Source organism: Dipodomys spectabilis, unplaced genomic scaffold (genome assembly GCF_019054845.1).
Source record: "Dipodomys spectabilis isolate Male_0828 unplaced genomic scaffold, ASM1905484v1 ptg000241l, whole genome shotgun sequence".
In the NCBI taxonomy this organism is placed as follows: domain Eukaryota; kingdom Metazoa; phylum Chordata; class Mammalia; order Rodentia; family Heteromyidae; genus Dipodomys; species Dipodomys spectabilis.
In genome coordinates, this window is record NW_024870918.1 from 1755945 (window position 1) to 1774292 (window position 18348).

The 18348-nt window shown below is 34.8% G+C and overlaps 1 protein-coding gene across 1 annotated transcript in view; it reads left to right on the forward strand.

Moving 5' to 3' along the window:
- Positions 1-18348, forward strand: part of Rfx3 (regulatory factor X3) — a 227444-nt gene that overhangs the window by 102624 nt on the left and 106472 nt on the right. Inside the window, exon 2 of the mRNA XM_042699413.1 lies at positions 11156-11280. Coding sequence (XP_042555347.1) covers positions 11164-11280 — 117 coding nt within the window. The 5' untranslated portion in view covers positions 11156-11163. The remainder of the gene's footprint in view (positions 1-11155; positions 11281-18348) is intronic.

Below are 18348 nucleotides of genomic sequence, written 5' to 3' on the forward strand. Positions count from 1 at the left end.
TAAATTCATCCTATTTGGAGATTTAACTGTGTATTAGTGTAAAGCTACTGCAGGTAAAAAAAAAAAAAAGCATAGTGCATGTGTGAACCGAGTTTATGCTCTTGTTGGCAAGACAAACAATGTACTACAATATGTTAATTGCTACACATAGGGTGCTAAGAACATTAGGAGCACACAAGACCCAAACTTGTTAAAGCAAGAAAGGAGAGTAGTGGTTGTCAAGTTGTCAAGGTTGAAGCAAAAGGAACTGTGCCCAAAGGCTGGACAACTGAGGTTAGCTACATCTAGCTGGATTGTATTTACTTTTAGGAAGATGTAGGTAGAAACTATCAGAAAGAGGCTCATGAGTCTTGTTAAGGGTCTGCAGTTTATCTGGAGGGCACCGGGGACCTATTGTAGAAAGTGGCCTGAACTCTAGGGATCTACCCAGAAGCAAGTGAATATGTTTTTTAGAGGTAATTAGGAAACAGAATCTTTAGACTTACTAATTGATTAAATAAGGGGGAAGGAGAAAGAGAGACAGAGAGACAGAGAAAGGGGGGGAGAAAGAGAGGAGAGGAAGGGGGAGAGAGAGAAAGAGACAGAGACAGAGAGGGAGGGAAAGGGAGAGAGGAGAGAGAAGTGAGAGAGAGAGAGAGAGGAGAGACAGATAGAGAGACAGAGAGAGAGGTCTGGCTCTTAAATTTTCAGTCTTTGAGAAAACAAAACAAAACTAGCCGAAGTAACTATATCCCAAGATTAATCTCCCTTGTTTCAGGCTACAGTAGACACTTTGGCAGCAAAGATGGTATCTTCCATGTTATGTTAGAGCAGCTACTGACAGAAGGTTTAATAGGCATGATGAAAACTGGGAATGATGAGTGGCTATTCAAAAAGATTCAACAAGTAGTTAATAATTCAAAGCTACAGTTGAAAAGAAGGAAGGGTGTTGACTTAAAGATTCAGAATTATTTGGGAATTATTCATATCTATATAATGTGTATGGGCCCCAAACTTAGTGAGGGGGCTGAAGACAGAGAGAGAGAGAGAGAGAGAGAGAGAGGGGAGAGAGAGAATTTAAAATGGAAGAAAGTAAACTTGTGATGGAAACAGACAGGTAGGAACAAAATCAGAAAAACAGAATATCTTGGAAGGCATCAAGAAGCTTTTTTAAGAGATAAGACATTTTCTCTAATTTCATGTGTAATGCCATGTTGCAGTATGTCTGAAAGCTAAGGAAAAATTACAAAATTTATACACTAAGAGATTATTCATTGTTGTCTTTGGAGAAGTCAAGATTTCTTCACTTGATATGGTAGAAATTAGATCCCTAGGTAGCCAGATATGAATATAATTTGCAAAAATGGAGAAGATGATTTTAGAGAAATTTTGAACAAATTTGGTGATACAGTGATTGGGTTACGATTACTAGTAACATATTAACAGGAATAAAGAGTGAATTCTTTCCTGTTTTATTCACCACAGGAGACCTTCAAAGTGTAGTAAGAGGAGGAGAGAGAGAGGAAATTAAAATTATTTTATGAAATTTTATACCTCCCTAAAATGTTATAACAATTGCTTTTAATCATAAAAATTTAATTTATTTAAAATTGAAATAATTCCAATTAGAGTATTTATTAAATATTTATGATGTAGCTTATGACAACCCATTTTACAAGATAGAACTACTTAATAAAGAGTTTTTAAAGGATTATTGTTACTGGAGGAAAGAAAATTCTTTAAGACTGAGTTATAAAAGTACAACACCAGTTTTCATCAAACAAACAGAAAGAAAATGTTAAATAATAGCAATTATTTTAAATTTTACTCGTTTTACAGAGAAATCAGTTTTCTGTTAAGCATGTATATTTCTAAAGTTGGCTAGGTTCCTTGATCTATTAATATGCATTTCTATAATGAAAGGTAGTGTACATGTTTTATTTGATTAATAGCCATATGGTTTATGGGAAATGTTTCCACAGTTTATGAATATGTAAATATGTGGATGTTTTTGAAGTCCATCCACACTTTGTATTCAGAATATTTGCCCAAAATGTCCTTAAAAATTCAATTCTTTAAGATATTATACATTTAAAATATGTTTCCATTATTAGAGATGTTATTATATTGTATCATTTTTCCTGTTGAGCCTGTCATTAGACTAGTTAGAAGCCATAAAAGATTTCATTCTTCACTTTTATAAAGTGAAAAAGAAATGGAATTAAAAAAATCTTGTGTGGGCAAGAGAATTTAAGAGTAAAGTTATCATTGCAGTCTTTTCTAGTGTGAAAGAAATTAAGAATTTTTATTCTTTCACTCTAATACCCACATGAAATCTTTCTGCTTTGAGGCAATACTTCCAGTTTAATTCTTTTTAATTGTTTTTTTTTTTTTTTTGAGTCTTGCTGCCTTTTAAGCTCATCTCTGCCTTCTCTCTAATCCATTCTGATCACTGGGATGTCCTAATTGGCAAGCATATTCTTGTTTTTGAACCCCAAATAGAAGTAGAATGGTTACCATTTTGTATGTAGATAAAATATAGTGAGTTCACTGTGTTTAGAGATTGTGGGAAGAAGCCCAGCTGGTGCTCAGGCCAGTCTATAAGAAAAGAACCAGAGAAGAAACAAGTTAATGAAGTGTAGGTATTAATGGAACTAGTAAATAATGACAGTTATGGAAGAACATAGTGATCTGTTGAAAAGATTGATGACTTTAATAAGGAATCTTCCTCATTCAATTTATCCCTCTCTTTATAGCACACTATAGCAGAACTAAATAGTTGGAACTAAATACCTAGATGACTTACCTATGTCCTCTTTCGAACTTTAGATCTTTGGCATAGTCAGTTCTTGTTTGTTAAACAAGAATTGATGTTCCTCTCTGGATTGACTGGTGGGCTATATCATACAAAAAAGGAGATGGATTATGTTTGACATTTGAGAATGTGTATTACCATAGTCTTTCTCTGTGAGCACAAAGTGGCAAAGACCATGCAGCTAGTAATGAATGGATCTCTGGAGACTGTGTGTGTGTGTGTGTGTGTGTGTGTGTGTGTGTGTGTGTGTGTGTGTGTGTGTGTGTGTGTGTGTGTGTGTGTGTGTGTGTGTGTGTGTTTTTAGAGAGCATCTCCAAATCTGTGTCTTCTTTCTCACCATCTTGAGTGCTGGAACTGCAAGCATGTCCTACCATACCTAGCTTCCAGACACGTTTTAAAAATAATAATATTAGGGCTGGGAAGGTGGTTCAGTGATAGAGCACTTGCCTTGCATGCGTGAGGCCCTGGGTTTGATTCCTCAGCACCACATAAGCAAAAAAGAAAAAAGCCAGAAGTGGCGCTGTGGCTCAAGTGGTAGAGCGCTAGCCTTGAGCTGAAGAGCTGAGGGACAGCGTCCAGGCCCAGAGTTCAGGCACCACGACCGGACCCAAAAATAAATAAACAAACAAATAAATAAATAAAATAATAATAATATTAGAAACACCAAAGAATTTTTTCTTAAAGGAACCCGTTCTTGACACAAGGGCATAGCCCTTGCCCAGCAACTGAGTTGATTAGAATTATCTTCATAGGTATTTTGGGGACTATAATAGCTAGTCTAAGTTGCAGAGTTGATGACTGTCATTCTGCAATGGTTCCAGGATGAGTGGGTCCCTTTGACCAGAATTCCAGATTAAGGTTGAAAGTTTATGATCCTTTATTTGGAAAAGTTTTCTAGAAGTTCTGCTCAGGTTATTGAACCCTCCTTTAGCCTAGCCCAGTAGCTTGTAATATATGCCTTAAGAAATTTTCTCTGAAGATATAGTTGCATATATGTAAATGAAATTCCATGATAGACTACCTGCTGTTGAACAAATTGTTTTTTTATGCTATGATATTGTTAACTACGTTGGCTGATATAGACCTGTATAGTGTTCTATTATAAGATATTGAAGATAGCAATTTATTAACTTTCTTAACATGGCTGTAAGTAATATGTAAGTTAGCATTTATGTTTTTCTATTTCACAAATTCAATCAGGCTTTGTTTTCTGTTGTTTTTTTTTCTGTATAAAACACAGGTTTATGAAGGTCCCTCTTTTCATGTGTCATTCTCCTATCACAAAAATAACAGCATTGATGACTTCCCTAGGCATGATATGTATATGACATTTGTGTGATATTTGTGGGTATTCACATTTAGAAATTGTTCAGTGCTCGAAGTCTTCATGGTCAGCTTTGTTTCTTTAAAGTTAACCTTGCTCACATAGCCTCTTGTCTCCTTACCCTGTATGCCTAACTAGATTGGTGGCGGGCTGTCATTATTACAGTGAGACAGAGCTGGGCTTGCATTGTGGCTTTATCTGTTAGCTTTTTAAAAAAAAACCATATTTATTTGTATGTAGCATTTGTACAAGAGGAGTTTCGTTGTGACATTTCCACACATGTGAATAATATATCCCAATCAGCTGCATCCCCTTTATCATTTTCCTTTATCCCATCTCCCAAAACAATTTCAGCAGGATTCATTGTTCTGTTTTCATAAGTGCAAACAAATTTCATAGACTATATTCATTCTTGTTCATCTTCATAAGTCTCCATATTCCTGCTAAAATACCACTATCTGTTAGCTTTTTGACCCTAGGAAAACTAGTCTCTAAACCTTACTCTCCTTCCTATAAAAAAAAAAAGGGAATATGTACTTCCTGGATAAAATTAGGATAAAATGTATGCAAAGCATCTATCACATATCAGTCACCCTACAGTAGTTATAATAGTGATAATAAATTTATGAAACATGCTCAGTGTTCATTTTCTTTTAATGCCGTTATTATTATCCAAATGCTCTATTTGATAGACTTGTTACATTTAATACTGAGTTGACGGAGAAACAGAAAAGGCTCATACATTTTGTTGAGAGTCTTTGTTTGTTGTTTGGGCATAGATTGTTTTTAGCCTGTATCATCTAGGTAAAATTGATTTGCCTACTAATGCATGGATGTGAGTGGGAAGATAAACTGGAATGGCACCTGTGCCTGTTGACAAGTTTCTCTCAATATCGGGAGAGAAATAAATAGCAAAATAATTTTTGCATCAATTTTAGCAGTTTGTCTTCAGTGGTAATGGTTTTATTACAGTTTATAAGTAATTAGTCGTTTAAGACAAAAACTGTTAGCTGTGATTTGATTTGATTTTTCTTTTCTTCAAGAAATAGTTTTTTTCACAATCTATTCTGAGTCATGTGAAGAATTAGGTAAGAGAAAAACCTTTGTTTGAAAAGTGATAAAAGTTACCCAGGCAACCTGTATATGTTACAGTGTGCTGATTAATCATCTCCAGCATTAATCACTGTCATCAGTTATCATAGAAAGGTGACTGAAAAACAGTCTACACTATTATCATTCCATCATCTGTCTACAGATGAATTTAGTACAAAAGGTTTATTGTACACACTCAGGAGCTTTGCAATACCAAACTTAAATAAAGAGGAAGAGCTTTTATATTATAAAAAACCATGAGTTTTCTTTTTCTTATTCCTCATTTTCTTGATTTACTGGTTTGATAAAACCCTTCGTTTTACAGTGAGTAAACTCACACAGAGCTACATTTTAAATAGAGAGGGGTTGGTATTTAATTACAGTTTGTAGCTTATCCTGTTTTGTTTTTTTGTTAACTTGGGACAGGAGAGAAGCCAACTCATACTTTTTTGTATGTGTAGATAAAATGATAAGCTTGTTAGAGGTTTGAAAAACTTAAATTTGTCATGTAGTTATATGTAACATCTGTACATATGTAATTTCATATTGCTCCATTATTTTCCATTGTCTTTGAAAGATACTTTGACTTTTATAAAAAGTTGGAATAGCTAGGTGCTGATGGTTCAAGTCTTTAATTCGAGTTACTCAGAAACAGATCTGAGGAACACAGTTTAAGCCAACTGGAGCAGGAGCAGGAAAGTCCATGAGAATCTTTTTTTTTTTTTTTTTTTTTTGCTGGTCTTGGGGCTTGAACTCTGGGCACTGTCCCTGAATTCTTTTTGCTCAAGGTGAGCACACTGCCACTTGAGCCACTGCCCCACTTCCGGCTGTTTTGAGTAGTTTATTAGATACCAGAGTTTCCTGCCCAGCCTGGCTTCAAATGGCAGCTCTCAGATCTCAGCCTCCTGAGTAGCTAGAATTATAGGTGTGAGTCACCAGCACCTGGCTCATGAGATTCTTACATCCAGTTAATCCAATAATTTTCAGTTATGAAATGACATTTTAGTAATCTTATGCTGTTAGGTTTCTGAGTCAGGCCACATTTGAGATATGGGTTATTTTTCTGTATTTTTAAAAGAGAATATTATAATAAGTCTGGTTAATTTGCTTTAAATATGTATTAGATCCTGTTGTGGTCTTTCTGTGCTAAGGAAAAAAGAAAAAAAAATTCTCTGTTTCACTTGAAACATTGTCTTTTTTTTCTATTCAGAGAACTTTTTGCATTCTTTAGTGTTTAAAACAACACAGTAAGTGAAGTGGAATCAAAGTTTGCAGTTTGGGATAGTCTGTTATTGCAAGAAGGAATATCACAATGAAAATTAGGTGGACACTACATGTTTTTAAGCTAGGCCAGTCATATAGCCATTGATTAGGTCAGACTATTAAACTTTTTAATCTGGCATGTATAGTGTGTGCTAAAAAGGAATCCAGCTGTGAATTTGATTTTATTAAATAATCCTCAGAAAGTCTCACAAAGAACATTTAAATGCCTTAAAACTTGCAATAATACATGTTTGTTCAAAACACATTTGATTTGCCTAGGTTTGCCCATCAGGTTGAAGGAATGCTAATCTTGTTGCATTTAGCAGCTGGGATTTTGAAATACTCTTTTCCTTCTCCTAGGGGTTAATTAGCCTTCTTTCAAAATGTGGCCTATTTAGCTGTGGATTTGCATGATTCAACCAGAGCTGGCTGTACAAAGCAGAACCTTTAGCAGGCGGGTGTGTCCAGCTGCTTAATTAGCCAGAATAAAAAGGTCCTTTGTCAAACAAGCATCTGTTGCTCATGACACACCTGACAGCCACATTAGGCAGGGATGACTGGATGGAAATTGTGCTTGTCTCTCCTGCAAGAATATACAACTCATTTACATACGGCCTGCATCATTGACAAATGCAGGGTTTATTTAGCTTATCAAAATGGATTATTGTGACTCTATTTGTGACTGATAAACAAATATCAAGTGAAAAGGAGCTGTGAAGGAAGTAAACTAACCAAATTACCCCCAAACATAAACAAAGCACCAGAAACCCCTGCAGTATGAATGAATGAGAACACCTCAACTGTACTCATGAATTTTTGTGCTGGGAGTACAACAAATCCTATTAATAGAGCATGCTTAGACACTGCCCTCAAGTGATGATCCTTACTTTGTATAAATGTTGGAATACTCATCATATGTCAGTGGGGTTAAGTCATCTGTTTAGCAGAATTTTCAGAACAATCATACTTCTCTCTCTCTTTTTTTTGGTGCCAATCTTGGTGGCTTGAACATAGGGCCTAGGTGCAGTCTCTGAGCTTCTTTTGCTAGTGCTCTACCACTTGAATCAGAACTCCATGCTGGCTTTTTGTGAGTAGTTTATTGGAGAGAAGTTTCATGGACTTTCTTGCTCAGTCTGGCTTGATTTACAGATGTCAACCACTGGTGCCTGGCACCACTTTTAAAACATGCTTTACATTCTGATTTGCTGTTAAAAAAGTAAGTCTTCAAAATTAATTGACATGATTTTGTGGAAAAAACTTAACAGTTGAATTTTATTATAGTCTCAGTAAAAAGAGGGGAAATTTTATTATCAGAGAGATGGGATGCATTTCCATTATTGTTTATATTCAGAGTCCAAAGGACGGACTGCTGTTCATTTCAGCAGTCTCTGGCTTTTTATTTGGAGGCCCTGAAATAGTGATGTTGTGAAGTTTTGTGAATAGTGGTTAACATGGGTATTAAAGTCAGACACATGTAGATCGAATTTAGAGTCTTCCTCGTTCTCATTGTGTTGCTTTTGGTAAATTTTGTGTCTCAGTTTTCTAATTTGTTAGATAGGGATCATAACACCTCCATCATGGGATTCTTGTGAGGAGTAAACTAGAAAATGTATTGAGAGCAGTTGGCCTGGTTCGAAGCATTTGGAAAGGACTCACCAAATGATAGAGCTAATTAGAGTTAGGATTTATGGGAGGTTTGTGATTGAAACTCCCTATAGTTATGAGGCTTGGTAGAAAAATACTCTTCCTAAAAGCTGAAGAAAATAGTGAAATAAGACAAGAATGAAGAGTCCTGTGCATAAAGGCAAAAACCAAGCCAAGAAACGCTAAGGGGTGCAATTCTTAATTTGTTTCTCTAATCCTATGGCCCAGAAGCCAAATTTGGAGCAAACTGTTGATACTCTAGGACTCTTGGTTGTATCAGATGATATTGTAGATGCTTCTGTGTGCTTTATTGGGTGTTTGGTGCCAGTTTTGGTGTGGTATAGATAGGACAAAGAATGGATAGAAAGTTCTTCATAGCACTCTAGCTTTGAAGTGTTACAAACTATTGTCTTGTATCTACTGCCTTGATATCCCTCCTCTGATTTTATAAAATTACTCTTGTTAAATACTTCTTTTCCTTTCTTTGTAGCCTCCTCCCTTCCTGCTTCAGGCCTCACTTCTCTCCTTTCCTTTCCCCTTTTCTATCCTCCCATTCGCTCTTTCTCTTTTCATCCTTTTCTTTTTCCTCCCTCTTTCTCTCATTCTAAAATTTAACTTGCTTGCTTCTCTCTCTCTACTGCGATTGAAATTCCTCTCTGTTTCTGGTGAAGCACAATGCTTCCAGTATCTTCCCAGAGTTTAAAACATGGGCTTTATAATAGGACATTCAAATATTTCTTCTTATTTCCTACTTGTATGGCCTTGAGTAAGCAACTTAACCTCTCTGAGCCTCAATTGTGTCACTTGGAAAATAAAGAAAATCTTACTTTTACTTCTGAAAGTACACAAATTAGCCTTCGCAGACTTTGCACTCAGCTTTGGAGTAAACTGGGGGGAGCATATCCACCTTTGAATGTGCAGCTTAAAGGAGAAGCAATAACTTCACCACCTAATCGACATTTAAACTGCCAGAATCCACTAACTATCTTAATGTTAGTGAGACCAAAAAAAACCCCACCAAAAACAAACAAACAAATAAAAACTTTCATCAGGTTCTTCTAATAGCTAATTATTCCTCCTTTCTTACCTACTCTTAGAAATTGATCTCTGCATAGCATAAAAGGCATCAATAGTTTATAAGTACGTACACTTTCTCTTTGTGATAGAAGCAAGAGTATGTATTGATAAGGTTTCTAGTTTGTGCATTTCTCTTTCAAAAAATTATTTTTAGTACTGCTCAGGAATGAATCTATGGCCTTGTGCATAGGTTAGGGCTCTCACTTCCCAAGTGTTGAAAATATTGATTCCTTTTGGATGATGCTACCCTTTCCTTCCCCTGTAGTTCTTCCTTCCCATCCCACAAGTCGTATTGTTCATTTTCAACAGTGTCTAGTGAGCTCCATTGTTGAATATGTTTATTACCCTTTGTTCCTCCATTTCTGTGCTTCCCCTTACACTCCTAAAGACATAGACAAACGAAACAAAAAGAAAAGTAATCTTAATCAGGCAAGCATTTTGTTTAGACTCTCATTCTACAGTTTTAGCTGTAAACTTAGGCCACAGTGGCATGTGTGCATGTACATGTTTTTGTTTAGGTAAAACACCTTATAGCATCTTAAAATATCTTTAAGTAGTGAGCCACCGTTTTTAGAATTTTATGTAAAAAACCTTAAATTTCCAGCTTATTTTGGAAAACTCAAAACTGTTTACTGATTGGCTTTCCTATATAACTGGAATATTCTAGAGCTCAATTTTAGCTAATAAATATGAATCAGACGTTAGCCACATTCCTCAACACTTTCAAATTGGCCATCCCTAACTCCTCTCCTTTATGTACGTGAAGTACCTCAATAGTAGATGAAAAATTAAAGGCATACCAATTCATTGGATTCTTAAATGGACGAATTTGTGAATTAACATGTGAAGCATTTGTTAAGCGATCAATAATAGCTGCTATGTCTCTTGTGTGCATTAGGAAAAGACTTACAAAATGATAGACTATTGTAGTTCTCACCTCCTGAGCCAGCTTATGGAAGAGATATTTATTGTATTGATTTAGGATTTGTACCACTTAAAGAATAAGAAAATACCCAGATTTCCACAGAGATGACAATGTCATTCTAAACAGAAAATTAAACTGGAGTTTGAAATGAAAAAGACTAGTCTCAACTCTTCCCCAATCTCTGTTAAATAAGTCTCAAAAATCTCTGGGTTTTGTTTCCTCATTTATAAAATAAAAAGAGCCACTTTTAACATCTTCAGAAGTCCATTTTGAAAGTTGAATGAGAAAGTAGGAACTTACTGAGAAGGAAACATTTTCTCCCCAAAGCAACTGTTTTATGAGAATTTTTTTTTTATGGAAAAATTAATGTTCATTATATTCTTCACAGATTTAAAACATAATGTAATATTTTTCCTTAGGGTAACACAGTGAACCTTGTTCTCATTCACAGAAAAAATTATGATGTTGATCTGTGCTCAATTACAAAGAAATTTATAGTTATTTTAGAAGTATTATTTATAAGTTGCAAAAGGTCAGGATGCTTGAGGTAATGAGGGAACTCACTCCTTGTGATAAATATCACTGGACAGTAAGTTTTTAAGTTGGAAAGGACCTTAATATTTATTCTATATTTTCCTCCTCCATCAGAAAGTGTAGTCATTGATGTGTTTTGTATCCACTTGGAAATTTATATTCTGAGAATTAAGAGTATACATATAATTTTGAATCATAAATAGATTGAAATAATTTATAATGGCTGAGACCTAAGCACTGATGTTTTTAGGGAAGTTGAGGCTCTAATTTCAAGCAAAGAGGTTCTAGGGAGGGTTTTTTTAAAAAATAAAAATATGGATTAATAATTTTCTGTACTTATTTTAAAAGTGGCCTGAATGATTGTAAACATTCTGAATTATCCTGGCAGTCTGTTGGATTGAGAGGTATTATGAGTTAGTCTTAATATAGGATATTAAGAATAAATGTGGTGAATGTAGTCATGCAAGGAAAGTATTTTGAACTTTGTTTTCATGTATTTCAGAAACCATCATGCAGACATCAGAGGCTGGGTCAGACACAGGTTCGACAGTGACTTTACAGACATCTGTGGCTAGTCAAGCAGCAGTGCCCACACAGGTGGTACAGCAGGTACCAGTGCAACAACAGGTAGGAGCTGTTGTTCTCAGAAAGGAGGCTGGTTTTGTTTGTTCTGTTTTGTTTTTCTGACCATCTAAGACTGCTGTATTGATACCATATGGCGTTTCCTTTCTTGTTTCATTGAGTAGCTTCATGTTTCAATCATTACGTTAACTCAGCAAGTATTTTCGAGTATTTCCTTGGTGTACCAGGTTCTTTCTGTGGTAGGCTATGGACATACAAACATGGATACTGTAATCTCTTTTCTTAGAGTCTTTCTCAATTCTTCAAGAAAGTTCTCTTTTTTTCTTTCTAACTTGACCACCCTAAGATTTTCTCTTCTCCTCCCCTTATAGCTTATCACTTCTGATTTCTGTCATATCAAAATGCCAGCAATAGTATTGTTTTTAATTTAATCGACTCACTGTACTGCCTAACAAAGGAAAAGCATGCTTGTATCTTTATAGGATAGGATTTTTGTCTTTGTGGTGTTTTAGAAAGGGAATTGGCATTAGGTGGCTGCTAAAATCTGCTTAATGAAAACAAAATTATCTTAGAGGTCTGGGATCTGACTCATCACATTTAAAAAAGTTGGAAAAGAATTCATCAGATGCTTACTACAAGATCTTATTCATACTCCGGGCATTTGGCTTATTTGGAAAAATACTGACAAAATAATGCTGTTCATGTTGGTAAACTTCTGCACGTAGATTGTAAACACATTCACCTGTCATTTCAACCAGTGTAGTGGACACAGTAAGAATGATAATGTGTCATATAGTATAATTGAAAGACTGTTCAAGATGCAGAATTGGGTAGGGCTGAAATGACAGAAAATTCATTTACTACTTTTTCAAATATTTTTTCTTTTCATTTTAGTGAGTCTGTTTCTTACTTTTCACATGGATATACACAAATCATTCCTATCTTTTTTGCTACCTTTATTCCATTAAATTATAGGTTTTTAGGTTTAATCTATTCATTTTCTTTTACCACCAAAAATAAGGCTGTGCAATAGTGTTTTGAATGCCTCTGAGATTACTGATATAATTACCAACTTTAAAACTGAATATTACTCAAAAAAAGGTATCTTATTTTATCCAAAGACCAAGTAATGAGCAACTGGAGAATTTTTCTGCATATGTAACCTTAAAAAGATAACCATCTGACAATACTAATGAAATGATGAAGAAGTAAACTCACGTTTTGATCTTATTTTGTGGAAGAATGGTTTTGAGAATGTCTATCTCTAATAAGAATATGGTACAAGTAGTGTTCCTTTATTCAGGAAGGGCCTGTAGAGACATTAAAGAATCTATAGTACATCACCATCTCCTTTTTATACTCTTGTTTTCTTTTTTCTTCTTCCTCTCTTTTGTCCTTTTTTATTTTTTTGTCCATCATGACGCTTGAACACTGGGCCTAAGCACTGTCCTTCAGCTCTTCAGCCCAAGGCTAGCACTCTACCACTTGAGCCAGTGCTACTTCTGGTTTTCTGGTGTTTTTTTAAATTGGAGATAAGAGTCTCATGGCCATTCCTGGCTTTGAACTGTGATCCTCAGATCTCAGCCTAATGAGTAGGATTACAGGTGTGAGCCACGAGCATCTGGCTTTTGTCCCTTTTTTGTTAAATTTTAGAGACAATTTTCTTTTTATTTACATATAATCCATTATTTATTACAGACTTATGTAGTAAAGATTCAAATAATTCATCAAATTTATTACTAATAGAATAAAACAACTAACAAACAAAACAGAAATGAGTTCCCCTCTTTTTACATAAACCACTTTTTTGGGACAACTCCCTACCACTTTTAACCAACTGTTTGAGATTTAGATTAAGGTTGTCATTTATTTAATAAATAGATGTCAAATCTGTGTGATTATATTTTCTTCTTCTTGTTTGAGTCTTAAGCATTATCTTAGCATGTGTCTCTTTTGGTTCCTAACAAACACACACAAAAAAACACACCATTTTACACACCATTTTTTATGCCCTTGGTATATGTTTGAAATATATACTAGTTATGATACACAAAAATAGTTTCATGTAACTCAGTGTACTAGTTACATTTTAACTTTGGTAGATCAGTATAGTAGGAAGTAGATGCTTTTACTTCCATGATATTATAAATGCTATTCAACTACATTGTTTAGTTAAGGATTATCTTCGTTTCAGGTAACAGCATTCTGATTTTTGTTTGTTTGTGGTGTGTGTGTGTGTGTGTGTGTGTGTGTGTGTGTGTGTGTGTGTGTGTGTGTGTGTGTGTTTAAATTTTTACCTTTTGAGAGCTTACGGAATTTTTCATTTTTCAGTTTCTTGATGGGGGCCCTACAGTACACTTTATAATATTGCATGAAAGCAGAGATAACTGGGGAAAGAATTTTTTTTTATTGCATTGCTTCACCTAATTTTTCTTTTTTCATATAGTGTCACAAGTACTTGGTCTATGTCAGGGCAGGGAATAAACCAAAGAATAAACTTGCAAACTTTTATCAAGGCTAGGGAAGACTAGTCACATAGAAATTGTGCTTGTATGTTTATAATGTTGTAGGACTTTTCTTTGTTGTATGAATCTCTATTGCTACTTTATTCTTCTTTATTAAATTCTTGATTACTAGTTGTTTGACCCTATGAACTTGTGCTTATATTTATTTATAAAGTATAACTGGATGCAATAGTTATAAATATGTTCATTGTTTACAGTTTGTCTGTTTATATTATTTATATCTTTTGGTTCAATGTTTTCTTAGGTGATTATATTTGGCAATGTTTTTCATTTATTCTGCATTTTCCAATTAAATGGATCATAAATTTTCAATATATTCTTTAGTGATTCAGTGGATTTCAGTGGTAACCACTATGCTGTCTTCTTTTTTATCTCTTAATTTTATTAATTTTGTGTCTTCTGTCTCTGAATTAGATTGTTTATATATTGCTTTAAAGAATTATCATTATTTGATTCATTGTTTGTATTATTGTTTTAGTGTGTATCTCAAAATTTCTACCCAGGGCATTTTCTCTTTCTGGGTTTGGCTTGTTCTTACTTTTCTAAGACACTCAGGTACATCATTAGGTTGTTTATTTGGAATTTCTCTTGATTTTTAATGTAGACACTCTTAACTATAAACTCAAAAGTTGTAGTAAGTTGTGTTTTTCTTTGTGTCTTGGTGTTATGAACCATGTTTTTTGTCTGCACTGTATATTATTCAAGGGCTGTAATAATAGCTATCATTTAGGTGTTGTCCCCATTCTACTTTCTAGTGGTAACATTGAAACACAATAATAAAAGCGCCATTCTTTGTGTTTAATGCATCACTCATTATTGTTAAAGCTTAAAATAACCCTGCTAGGTTGATGGAATTATCTATCCCCCTTTATCATTGAGGAAGCTAGAAATCCGGGAATTGAAATAACTTGCTTTATATAATAGTCATTTGGCCTTGACAACTTGTGCCTGTATTTTCAAAGTATTCTGTATGGCAGTAATTTTACAAAATTTATTTCCTTTAGGAATAAGAACTAGTTATTACATCCATTTAGCTCCTTACTGAACCAATAAATATGTATAGTAGTCAATGCCTCTATGTATATTGAAGGGATATACTAAATAAATAATAAATAAACTGCATGGTTCTGAATAACTTTGTATGTGTATTGGGGGAGCGAAGGAAACATGCAGTGAGCTTTTGCTTACACCTTATAGCAGCTTCTGAGATACCATGGTGGATTTACGTAGAACAAAGTTTGAGGATCATCTTGTCTCCTGAGATGTTTTGCAGCTAGTTGAATTATAATTATTCATCAAAATTCTCTAAGTTGTACCTATATAAAACCAATATGGGAAGATTAGCTTCCTAGAACATTTATTCACACACACACACACACACACACACACACACACACAGATTATTTTAGCCAGGTGCTGGTGGCTCACACCTGTAATCCTACCTACTCAGGAGGCTGAAATCTGAGAATAGCAGTTCGAAGCCGGCCTAGACATGAAAAGTTCCTGTGAAGCTTTCATCTCCAATTAACCACTCAAAAACTAGAAGTAGAGCTGTGGCTCAAAGTGGTAGGTCACTAGCCTTGATCAAAATTGCTCAGGAACAGCACCCAGGCCCTGAGTTCAAGTTCCATGACAAAAAAAAAGTGACTGCCATTTTTGAAAGACTCCATTGTTTATTTTCCTCAGAGCCCTTGTGAAATGATAGACTTCTTTTTAGAGCAAAGAAATACTATCCTCTTTTCTCTGGCTACCTTGTAACTCTGTGCTAAAGTCTGGTGCTTAACTAACATATCTTCCTTCAACCATGATTTTTTTTTTAATCTAAGAGGCAAACTCCAGTCATCTGACCTCAGAACCAGAGCTCTCAAGAGATAAAGCAATGAGATAAATTATAGTAACAATAAATTTTTAAGTGGGATAAGCCCACTAGGCATGCCAGTTCTCTAGCAAAGAACATAATATACTTTAAGTCAGGAAGGTTTACTTTGAGCTCTGTGAATCTCTATGCATTATTGAGCATTCCCATGAGCAAAACTAGTGAAACAAATGAGAACACCTGGGGGGTAACATCGGCTGTTTGAGGAAAATAACTAGCAAATTGAAACTCCAAACCATGAGCTTTCCATCCTAACTAAACTCAGATCTTAAGTGAGAGCATTAGTATATACAGAACCTTTAAGAAGTGGGACAATTGGCAGGGTCTGGTGGCTCATGCTGGTTACTCCTAGCTACTCAGGAAGGTAAGGTCTGACAATAGTGGTGTAAATCCAGCAAGACATGAGACTCTTATCTCCAATTAACCGCCAAAAGCCCCAAAGTGGAGCTGGGTCTTAAAAGGTAGAGCATCAGCCTGGAGCAAAAAAAAGCTCAGGGACAGCCTGTATTCAAGCCCCAGAACCTGCAGACATAAATGCACACTAAACCGGAAAACTTATAAAACATGTGTAGTAAATTATGACTATGGAGTAAAGGAAAGAAGTATTACCTAAGAGTATTCTATGAAGTTCTTGCAACTTTCTAAACGTCTGAAATTCTATTAAAAGACACATATTTACAATCGAGTAACTTAGACAAGAGCTGAGGACGCAAATCTGTGGCAAAGCTCTTGCCCAAGCTTTATATAAAGACCTGGGAATCAATTTTGGTCAACGACAGGACAAAGCAAAGCAGAAAAATCTTTGCCCAGCCTTAGCTATGTTTGTTAAGTAATAATTTGGGCTACTATTATATTTTGTAGACTCAGATACTTATTTAGTATCGTATCTTTTGATATATAAAACTGAAAAAAAAACTAGTTCCTTCACAAGAATTTTCCAAACTAAAAAAAAAAATTACTCTTTTCAGTGTTAGAAAAAGTAAAGTAGAGGAAATCAATTTTGAAGTTATTTCACAAATCACTGTACATTCCCTGACAATTCTGCTTTCCCAGTCATTATCCAGAAAATAATTAAGGCCTGGGGTAGAGCATGTGCAGAGAAAGTGCAGAGTCCCTAGATCAAGCCCCAGTATCACTGCAAATAAAAAAAAAGTGAATAAGCTGAACAACGTATAAAACAGATGATCTATAAAGGATTAGTACTTCTACATATCATCAATTATCTTCAAAACACAGGTGTATATGAAGAGCTGGTGTTAACAATAGAGGACCACATTGAAAACCTGATTGTTGCTGGGATTCAGGAGACTGAGACCCAGAAGATCATGGTTTGAATGTAGCCCTCATAGAAAAGTCCATGAGAGTCTAAAAGCTAGCAAACTACCAGGCACAAAGCATGGAGCTCAAACTTTATGACTAGTAAAAGAAACAAACAAAAACCAATGCTGATTGCTATGCTATGAAAATAATTCTCAAGAAAAAATTACTAAAAGTTAGAAATTGTATCTTAAACTCAAAAAATTATAATTAGCTTGTTTATTGCTTTGATTTTTATTTTAATCACTAGTGTGAAAGGCAGGCAATAATTTCCACCCCAACTTGTTAAAAAAAACACAAGTTAATCAAATAACATTCAACAATATCTAGAAAAATTAAACTTTATCCAAATCTCTACTCTTAAATTATTGGGTAGAAGAGAAGGTAGAATACAAATTTTTAAGTTGAATACAAATTTTTAATTTGTTATTATTTCATAATCTTTTTTAAATTTTAAATTGACCAAAAATATCTTTATTTTGAAATATATGACTTTTAGCAACTCCTTTAGAAATTAGGCCTTAAGATAGAAAACAATAACAGTATACAGATACAATACTATACAGAGCTTTTTATTTCCGATTACCATGTTAGTGTATTTCTTGTAACAAGGAAAGGGGATATTTTTTAAATTGTATTTTATTAGCAAGCATTAATAGGACAAATGGATCCTTACGTTAATCCCATAGGTTTAGTATAGTTTACTTGGAACTTTAATCCAATATTTTTAATATTACACATGTAAATGAATTATATCATGGTGTTGATGCATGGCTTTCAATTATTTCTCTGATGACTAATGATGTTTAGTGTTTCTTACTTTCTTTGGTGATACTGGGTTTGAACTCAGGGCCTTGTTGCTAGCCAGGCAAGATGCTATAACATTTAAGCTATCCTTTATGGGTTTGATGCTGTTTTATGTTTGTTTTGTGTGCTGGTACAGTGGCTTGAACTCAGGGCCTCAAGCTCTTGTTTAACTTTTTCCCTCATGGCTAATGCTTACTACTTGAGTCATACCTCACTCAGCAGTAGTTTTGCTGGTTCATTGGATACAGTGTCCCACAGACTTTTTTTTAACTCAAGCTGACATATAACCACAATCCTCAGATTTCAGCCTCTTGAGTGGCTTGGGTTCCAGGATTAAATCATCAACCTGGCCCTTCCAGCCCTTCAGCTTTCTTTCTTTTTTCTTTTCTTTTCTTTTTTAATATGGCCCCACATTTTCTCCCCAGGCCAGTTTTTCCATACTGCTTTGTTGGGTCTAACAGTGAGCCCAGTTTATTATTAATTGGATTGCATCTTTTTGTGTTTTTTGTGTTTCGCTTTATGTTGTGCCTTGGCTTCCTCATTCTTCCTGATCTCAGGTTCCTTACCTGTTAGAATTACAGGTATGGG